The sequence below is a fragment of the Filicampus tigris genome, chromosome 15, assembly GCF_054856515.1.
Source record: "Filicampus tigris isolate MCC_2025a chromosome 15, RoL_Ftig_1.0, whole genome shotgun sequence".
Classification (NCBI taxonomy): Eukaryota; Metazoa; Chordata; class Actinopteri; order Syngnathiformes; family Syngnathidae; genus Filicampus; species Filicampus tigris.
In genome coordinates, this window is record NC_141231.1 from 5910363 (window position 1) to 5920192 (window position 9830).

At 39.9% G+C, this 9830-nt stretch overlaps 1 protein-coding gene across 9 annotated transcripts in view; it reads right to left on the bottom strand.

Moving 5' to 3' along the window:
* LOC147135249 (glutamate receptor ionotropic, NMDA 1) overlaps positions 1–2032 on the bottom strand; it is a 37224-nt gene extending 35192 nt beyond the window's left edge. For 5 of the 9 annotated variants that reach the window (XM_086052768.1, XM_086052767.1, XM_086052772.1 and 2 more), the window contains exons 1-2: positions 1849–2032; positions 1300–1651 (exon numbers count right to left, since the gene is read on the bottom strand). In XM_086052768.1, the coding sequence (XP_085908894.1) occupies positions 1300–1548 (249 nt within the window). In that variant the 5' untranslated portion in view covers positions 1549–1651; positions 1849–2032. The remainder of the gene's footprint in view (positions 1–1299; positions 1652–1848) is intronic. The other 4 variants (XM_086052775.1, XM_086052773.1, XM_086052769.1 and 1 more) reach the window with 3 other exon arrangements.
* Between the last annotated feature and the right edge of the window lie 7798 nt (positions 2033–9830).

The following is a 9830-nucleotide window of genomic DNA, read 5'->3' on the forward strand; positions in this document are numbered from 1 at the left end:
CTGATGTGTGGCTTGGGTTACATTTTGAATGCATGCCAAATTGGCCAAATGGTGCTTCTGTTGCGTTGTCTTTTTAGTTTTTTTGGTTTTTTTTTTAGTGCATCTGTGAATAATTCCAAGCTGATTGGACAGTTTAACGGTTCACCAAGGAAAGCTTAAGAACATTACATTAACTACATAACTACTACATTAACTACACTACATGGGACTTTTCACAAAATTCAGTACTACTATCACAACAATATAGGAGATGCGGGAGATCAGCTTTTTCAGCTTCAGCCCCCCCCCCTCCTTTTTTTTTTTCCATAACCTACGTGTTCGGCCTCCGGGAAGTCCATGAAAAACGGGCGCTTGAATGCCACCAAAGTTTATCAGTTCAAGGTCAGCTGCAAAAATTTGATACTTATATTCCACAAATGCAATATTAATCTATTAATCAGAATGCCGTATTTCAACTAGTGGGCCTAATGTTTATTTTTCACCATGATATCAGAACGCTTTGGCAGCACAGTGGACAACTGGTTATCAAATCTGCCTCACAGTTCAGAGGTTGTAGGTTCAAATTTAGGCTCTGGATTTCCTGTGCACAGTTTGTTCTTCATTCTAAAAACAGTTGGGTTAAAAGTAACCCAATTTGGGTCAAAAATGCACTGATCCACTACTTGGGTTAATTTGACTCAACTTTCTGGGTTGTTTATTCAGAAAACAACCTCAAAAAAGGGCCTGTTTTGTCAAAAAAACAAAACAAAACAAAAAAACGAGAAGGTGTGTCGAATTGACCCGATTAGTTGATCATTCATTTTTTTTTTTTTTTACCCAAATTGGGTTATCTTTGACCCAAGTGTTTGTAGTGTTGCCCGTTCCTCCCACATTTGAAAAACATGTGTGTTCGGTTCATTGAAGGCTGTAAAATGTCCTTAGGTATGAATATGTTTGCATGTAAATTTCCACCCTTCATGCGATATGCAGAAGAACATTCCAGGGTGTACCCAAAGTCTGATGCAATAGAGTAGGCCACAGATAACCAAAGACCCTAATGCAAATAAACTGTAAAAAAAAAATGAATGGGTGGACGAACCTGTATGAAGTCTATATGTAGGGTTCAGAGATGGTGATGTAACCACGGCAACTGTATCGGAAAACACTTGAATGGCATACAGTACAGGGCATGTTTCATGATCCCCACCTAACTTTTCATTTAAAGACTTGATTCCAAACCCCTCTCAACACAATTCAACCCCGTTTAGAGTTGAGTTGAAAATACAGAGCAGGAAGCTAAATTAGGCAGCTCTGACATACCTGACTGGAGATGAGGTCCTCGCATACGGACAGAGCCATCTGGATGGCGTTCGGTTTATGCGTGACGGAGATGGCCGTGAGCTTAAATTTGTCCCGTCCGTAGACTTGATTGGCTTGGGTCACCGCATCCTTGAAGACCTGCTCGTATCTCTTCTGGCTGAGAACGGCTCCGATGTTGACAATTTTCGGTTCGCAGCCGGCCCGCGCGCACGAGCACCAGAGGAGCACCGCCAACAGAAAGAGCCGCATGGTTTGCGCCAGCAGCACCGTCAAACAGAAGCCCCCAGTCCGCGCACTTCTCTCCCCGGTGCAGGCGGCTCGGCTCGAGCAGCTTCTGGACGGCAGCGCGACTCTGACAGTCGGTTGCAGGCACGACGCGTGTGGGCGGTGAGATCGGGGAGCGATGGAGGCAGGGTGGCCCAAAAAAAAAAAAAAAAAAAAAAAAAAAAAAAAGCGAGTGAGAACACTGACAAAGCTGTGAATTTATCGGCAATGCGGAGGACTGAGCACGATCATCTTAGAAGCAAGCGGCGAAGAATCATCTTGCACCTTTCTGCAGTGAAAAATGTCCTCGCCCACGCGATCTGCAGTGTCTCGAGAAGAGTGTGTGTGTCGTTCGGTGTTCTCGGTGGGGGGGTGATCAGGCCGAAGTTCCTTTGCAGGTCGCTCCGGGCTAAGCGGCTGCTGTCCTTGGTTCTGACAGCTGTGCACGCGCGCTTAGTGCTCCAGCGCGCTCCCGTCATGCACTACCCACTTTTTTTTCTCTTTAATTCTGTGCACGCGTTGGCGTGATGTGCTGCCAGTGATTCTGAACTGCAACTACAGCAATCTATAGAGCCCATACAGCCTCTATTGAGCCAATTAAGGCACATAAGGGAAATCCCATGGTGCACCCCAAAAATAAAACTGGTCACATAAATTAGATGCAGTGGTCCCTTGATTTATGAGTTTTTTTGTTCCACAGAGCTCCTAACTCAATTTACTCTTATATTAAATCATTGTTAACTATTAAAATGAATTGAAATGCTAATCTATTTCGGCATGCAGTGCACCAATTTTTAATTTTTCCACAATTTTAATAAAGACAAAATATCACTGTAAAAACAATAATAACACAAAAGAGAATGTAAAAAAAATATCTTTTAAAACAATGTAATCAAGCCAAAAGTCACAACAACACATACACACGCATGAATGCACAAACATATCGTGTACGTGTAGCATTTGTGTGTTTGTGTGTACCGTTAAGGGGAGTGACCCTTCAATTAGCCCTGTCAATGACAGTGGTCACAACAGTGGACAGCTATCTAAAAGATGCTTTTGACTATATTAATTAATCTTAAAAAATCTTTATATTGGAAATCATATCATCAATCATCATCATATTCCAAGCATGAAAAGGATTCAAATTAATGTGATTTTTAGGATCAACGTTACCGCAATCCGACCAAAACGTTTTGAACAACACAAACTGAGTGTTTGATCCATATTAAATCCAAGACTGAATTACGAGATCTAGTCCAATTTAAAAATCCATATTTGGTTTTGAACAACACATTTTCAAGAATTGTTCCAATCCATCCATCCATTATCTATACCGCATATCCACACAAGGGTCGCGGGGCGTGCTGGAGCCTATCCCAGCTGTCTTCGGGCAGTAGACGGGGGACACCCTGAATTGGTTGCCAGCCAATCGCAGGGCACACAGAGACAAACATCCGCACTCACAATCACACCTAGGGGCAATTTAGAGAGTCCAATCAACTTACCATGCATGTTTTTGGAATGTGGGAGGAAACCGGAGTACCCGGAGAAAACCCACGCAGGCACGGGGAGAACATGCAAACTCCACACAGGGAGGCCGGAGCCAAGATCGAACCCACGACCTCCGAACTGTGAGGCGGACGTGCTAACCAGTCGTCCACCGTGCCGCCCTTGTTCCAATCCATTATCCAAAATTGGTTCTAATTACTTTTGACTAACTGGACCCTGGAGATTAGAAAGACAATTATAGACAAGTCCGTTAAAGCTAAAGAAAAGAAAACGATTTCCAAGCAGCTTGATGTTCCTGTGACTACAGTTGTGCATATTATTCAGAAATGTAAGACCTATGGGACTGTAACCAACCTCCCTGGACGTGCACCATGTAATTGAAAGTTAGAAGAATCTTTTGATTGCAGTAATTGCCTCAAAAAGTTGTGCAACAAAATATTAACTTGAGGGTACCATCATTTTGGTCCGGGTCTGTTTCATGAGTTTGTTTTTCCAAAATAATTCTGATGAAATACAATTCAAAAGTAATGTCTTCTTTTCATAGGTTAATCTTCATAAATGTGTCATTATTATTATTATTATTATTATTATTATTATTATTATTATTATTATTATTATTATTATTATTATTATTATTATTATGTTCCTTTCACTAACATAAGGATAATGACAATTTGTCCACATACCTGTATGTAATATTTTTATGAATGCACAGCCTGCAACAAATCCAATTAAATAGTAAATGGCCTTCCTATGGCTGCCCAGGAAAACCTCCACACAATGTTTAACATTCACCCATTCATCCAATGATGGTGACATGGACTAATGTAAAAGTACCCTGCCAGCTACTAGAATAATATATTACTGTCTTGCTCTCTGAATAAAATGGAGCTGAAAGTAGACAGGCCATTAATCAGATAGCAAGTCAGTCACATCCATCTTTCCATCTGACACACACTTACTGTCCCACGCAACTTGTGTTCCTTATCGTGGGTCACAGAAGGCAGGATGTGATCGTGTGTGAGCTCTAGTTCAAGTAAATGTTACATAGGAGCATCCTTGCTGCTAGATACAGGAGCTGAATCAACCTCACGGTTACCTTGGAAACAAGATTCTCTCTCACTCTCTCTCACATACTCACAAAACAGAAACAGTCACAAGCTCATTGTGTGAACAAGTCAAACACACATTTGTTCTTTTACTTAAATTATTAACGGTCAAATGAATATTTTCACTCGCGGGGATTAAGCTCTGGGCCATGATGGGTTTATTCCAAGCATACACTACTATTATCGTCAACAAATGCTGCCACTTGAAAAGGTGTTTGAAAAACGAGGCCAGTGTGAGAATCATCAATCGGTGTGCTGAATTATAAATCAGTCAACACACTGGTGTCGCTTGGTGTTTCAGGGAGCTGATGAATTAATCACGAGGAGGAACAAATCACCATTCATCATCAGCGAGCTGGGAGATAACTGGTTTCAATTTGTCTCAATTTGTCTCTAGTCACAATTTAGTTCAATTCACTTGGTTTTATTTATACATACAGTGCATATTGTTCCCATTATTTGTTAATACCATCTCTAAAACAAGCAACAACAACAATAATGATAAAATGTAGAGGAAATGTATATGTCCGCAGCTGTAGTGCTGTATATGCAGCAAAGATCATTAAAAAAAAAAGTACTTTGGCTTTTGTGTGTGTGTGTTATCATGTGTGTTTTGTAATGCCATCACAGAAGTGTGATGCCACAGAGGTAAGATTTGATGAGGACCATAACACCAAAATGGAATTTACTGTGGCACAGACATATATTATGAAGAATCAAATACAAATCAGAGTCCAAAGGTAGCCCACACCCTGGAATAGTTCCCAGTCAATGTCAGGGCAAATATAGCAACAGATAACCTTTCACACTCCGTGGGAACCGAACCCATACTACATGCACCAAAGTCAAACGAGCGCACCACAACACCATCAGCGCTTTTAACGTGAGTCCAGCTCTTACATGATGATAACTTCCAAGATCCTTGCTCATCTATGAATCAAATACAGTGACAGACATGATTAGTAATTGGTCGTCCATTGGATGGCGAAGTACAAGAAATCTGTGTTGCCATTCATATAACAGAATAAGCAAGTATATCAATTTTGTGTTGAATTAAACAGCCCCAGATTTCACACTGACTAAGTAAATTGAGGTCATATACTGTATTTCAGTATTCATACTTTTTATGACATTAATGTTTAGAGGTGTGCTGTGCTGTGAGATTTTCTAATGTAAAATGTGTGTATTGGCTCAATAAAGGCTGTGAAGAACTGCAATTGAGATTCCAGCGTCATTATTGTTGCTGCTACTGATGCTGGTGTTGATGTGTTGTACCAGTGACCAAATCTAATCGGATGCTTACATACCTTCCAAGCCACATCTTTGCTTGATTTTCTTGCAGAAAAAGTCTGCAATTTACAAAAACAAATTTTACTTGTGTGACTGCCTGACTTTCTCTACATTCACAGCGTTGGGGGCGAGTAGAGCGTCAGTAATTACCCTCCTTGCCTTGACGTGACTGCTGCAGACAGTTTGCATTCAACTCACCACATATTGGATGGCCCTGCAGTGTCAAGGCTCCTTGTTAAATGAGGGTGAGAAACCTCTCCTTGCCTCTATTTCAAACTCACTCTGACATCTCTAAGATGAGACCAACCCGCTCTGCAGTCATTACATAAGTTTCCTACAAATTTTGAAAAGGCTCTCGCACTCAGTGAGACTGAAGCACAAAATAAGTGCAAGCTGCCAAGCATGCAGAAATCGTTGCGGGCTTTAAAACCTAAGTACACAAACACGCAAGTCCACAGAGGCGCGCATACACCAACACACTCTTGAGTTCACACACTGCAGTGTCTAGCTACACAATAACAAAGAACTCCGCCAACACGAAGAGGACAGAGATGTTTGATCTTTACAGGAAAAGAATCGTATTCAAGGATCAAAGAAAGCTATTTGAACAGTCTTTGGACCGAAATATACTTTGATTTTTTTTATCTCCATATTAATTCCAATACTTTACTCAAGTAAATATCTTACAAGCTTGGTAGAAAATTGTAGTCGAAAAACGCGATTAATCGCGATCAATTACGGAATATTTTGCGATTAATTAGTTAAAGAATTGTAATCACTTAACAGCAGAAACATGTCTCCATTAAACATGTCTTAAATTGAAACATATTCATAACCTGCATATTGGAAGTAAAATACTGCGTTTGACATTTCAACACATCAAAGTGCTTTGCGTGCTTTCAGCTTTTGTGCAAACAGTGCGTGTTCCTCATACACAATGTGCTTTTCACATTACTCTAATGTGAACGCGACACAGCCCATGTTATCTGATCGAGAGAGAGAGAGAGAAAGAGAGAGAGGGCAAAGCAGGCCGTCCTCTTTGACATAAACAGCGCTGATGAGGTATTTGAAGTGAATGCATCAGTGAATCAATGTCAAACTGAGGCCTGTCTTTCTGATGTGTTTCTCATGTTATGTCCTGCATAAATCATAGATGCGTTAACCCTGTCAGTACCTGACTCTCCCCATGCTGAGATCAAGTATTCAGTACTCATCCACACCGCACAATGGATTTTGAATGAAGTTTCTGCTACATTTGCTAGGAAAAACAGTGGGGGTTGAATAATGGATCAATACGGATCAATAGGTGTGCCAAATTAGAGAGGCCTGTTAGCTCAGAGGCACAGGGACATTTGTCCACTCCTGAGAAAGAACTATACACACTGAAACAACCTCTTCTGTGAAGTTTGTTCAGTCATCAGACCAAAGTTATTGACAGAATACCATCCCTCTCAGAATACCACTTATTAAAATAAAGATATTTTCATATTACAACTTTAAAATAGATTGTTTGACACAAATACAGGTTCTAACAAATTGAACAAACGATTGCACCATGACTGTGTTGCCAGTATGAAATTATTGAAATAAATAGTATCAATTAATCCTTGTGTAGTATATTTGTTTTAAAAAGTATATAAGTTGTACCATGCAGACTTAAAACTAGTCATAGAAAAATGAATACACGTAAAAATATGATCACTGAAGCCAGCTATCTCTGGCAGCTTGGGCTTATTACAATTGTTTATATAAATGTGTAGTGAGTTGACACATACCAAATCCATTTTTATCAAGAACCACTCTGCTAATCATGAGGAATAGAAATGTTCCTGTGGATTACAGTGAACACATAAAGTTAATATTGAACATTATTTTGAGAACGCACAGTGGCGGCAGACTAATGCCTTTTATTAACGATTCCTGCACTCTTCCTGTCCAACACACAGTTACAAGCAACTCGTTTTCAAAAGATAACAATGTGTGAAGTACTTACCAAAACAGTGTGATAAATGAAGAAATCCAAATGTCAAAAGTGTCGTTGACTTGACCACGATGCTGCGTGTGTCGACATGAACAGTGTGTCGGTGGCTGTCATGGCCGGCAGTCATACTTAATTAAAGTGTACATCTGGCACCTGTGTATGGGCCTCTAAGGTTGGGTTGTTGGTTCTTTTGCCCAAGTCCATCCCTATCTCACCAGAGATGCTGATTATCAAATGTGCATGTGTTCAGACTGCTAGAGACGTGATTTGCTTGTCAAACTTGGCTGTAACAAGTTTTGCCCTGATCAGCCAATGGTTGGCGCATGGAAAAAGCGTGATATAAAAGAGGCTAACCCTGTGAGGACAAAATTGAAATGTAATTAGTTAAAGAAACAGTCCCTTATTACATTGGCCAGGACAACTGATTCTGAACACGCTGGGCAGATTAGATTTATACAGCAAGACATTGAGCCTAACATCTGATTGGACAAAAAAAAAATAACACACTCACACACTAACCCTAATCCTAACCCTAAGCAATGCAGCTACAACAAACACATTGAAATGAAAAGAATAGACTGGTGGGAATAAATTTGTACAATTTCATGGAACAAAATATGTATGTGGTAAATGTAGTTTATCACTTTAGATAATGTTTAGGCCATCAGAGAATGCTAGCACTGAACCACTAACCACTGGTGGTTATATGGAGTGTATACATAGATAGTACTTGTTGTCCTATTTCATTTGTCCCACAAAAGGAGATCAAGGTAATTTTGTTGCTATTAATATGTTTGTTGAACACACAAAGTGCACTTGATGTTATAATGACAATGACCCAGAAACAAAAAAAACAATTATCTACAGTCATGTATGTGTGGCTCCACGAAGCTGCTGCAACAAAGCAAATTACTGTACATGACATAAAATGCTAAATTAAAATGCTCACAGAAATAATATAGAATGGATTTTTAATGGCTGGATGGATGGAATGACCATTGACTTTTCATATCTACACATATGGACGCAGATGACAAAACTTTCAATTTTATTTCAAAGGTGCATAGCTACTTTATGAGCTACTGTTTGCTTGAATCTGTGAAGTACTTATTCTAAAAACATATTTTTCATCTACTTACTTTCGGAGACCCCCACTTTGAAGTCACTCTTGAGTGAGAATGTATTTTTTAATAAAATACAGTATTAGGACATCTGGGAATTGATCTAAACTGTGGGCAAAAATTGATATGCATCTTTTGAGTTAAGGGGACCATTTATTTTGTTTTCCAGGCCAGTTTCATTGGTTTCTTTATATATGTAATGAAATTCGACCACTAAAATATGGAAACACGAGGCGCCTGTGTCATAAGACTTGTGTTCTTTGTCGTTGAACGACTCCTTCTACAGGCCCACTGGGGTAATGCACCATGGTATGTGGAGAGAAAGGGCACTGCAGTGAGCCAAGGTTACTTGGCTCGGTGCATGGTTGCAGCCCGGGAAGGTGACACTGAGCTTTCCGTGCCAGTCAAACAGCTCGTTGCAAATGGGACTCTCGTGCCAATTTCTGTGGCAACACAAACTCCTGACACTACACTACAGTGAGGATCATTTCTGCTAGCCAAGTCTTACTGAACAGATGTCATACCATCTGTCATAATTTGTCGCCTGCTTTGCCTTTCTCCCGACAGCTGTCCAGATGTTGGAGAATGACTTCATTCTAACATCTTTGTTTTTTTTTACTCTTTACATTTCAAAGTTTCCTCTAAGTAAAGCTTTTCAACAACACAAGCACTCAGTATAGATTAGTGGCAAATTTGCACACGTGCAGTGATAGCAAATGGCATTGTGCTGAGAAATCTCTTTTTTTTTTTTAAGAGTAGTGAGTACTTTGCAAAGTCCATGTGTTAGAAATAAACCTAACATAATCCTTGCCATCTTGTTTTTGGAATGATTTAATTAGTGCGTGGTGCCCGACTTTGTCTGACTTTATTTGATGTGTGCAGCTGCATAGCAATCTGCCCCAAGTTTACATGAAATCACAATGAGCATAACAGGCGAATGCAATTTTCCATTGGCATTTAGGAAACAAGCGTGCCCCACAAATTCTACTTGCGGTAATACATGTGGCAGCCGTGGCTGAGAGCAGGTGCCTCCCTCTCAGTGTGTGCTGCTGCATTATGTGAACTACAGAGGTTCATGTGTACAAACATTGTAAAATACATCAAATAAATATTATGGTTAAAAAAAATAAATAAAAAGAAAAAAGACTAACAAAATGAACCCAAGCAATTATTTGGATCCATTTTGGCCTCATATGTTGTCTGTCAGTCCACGGTTTAGTTAATTGTTATTATCAAGAAGAAAGAAAATATTGAGAT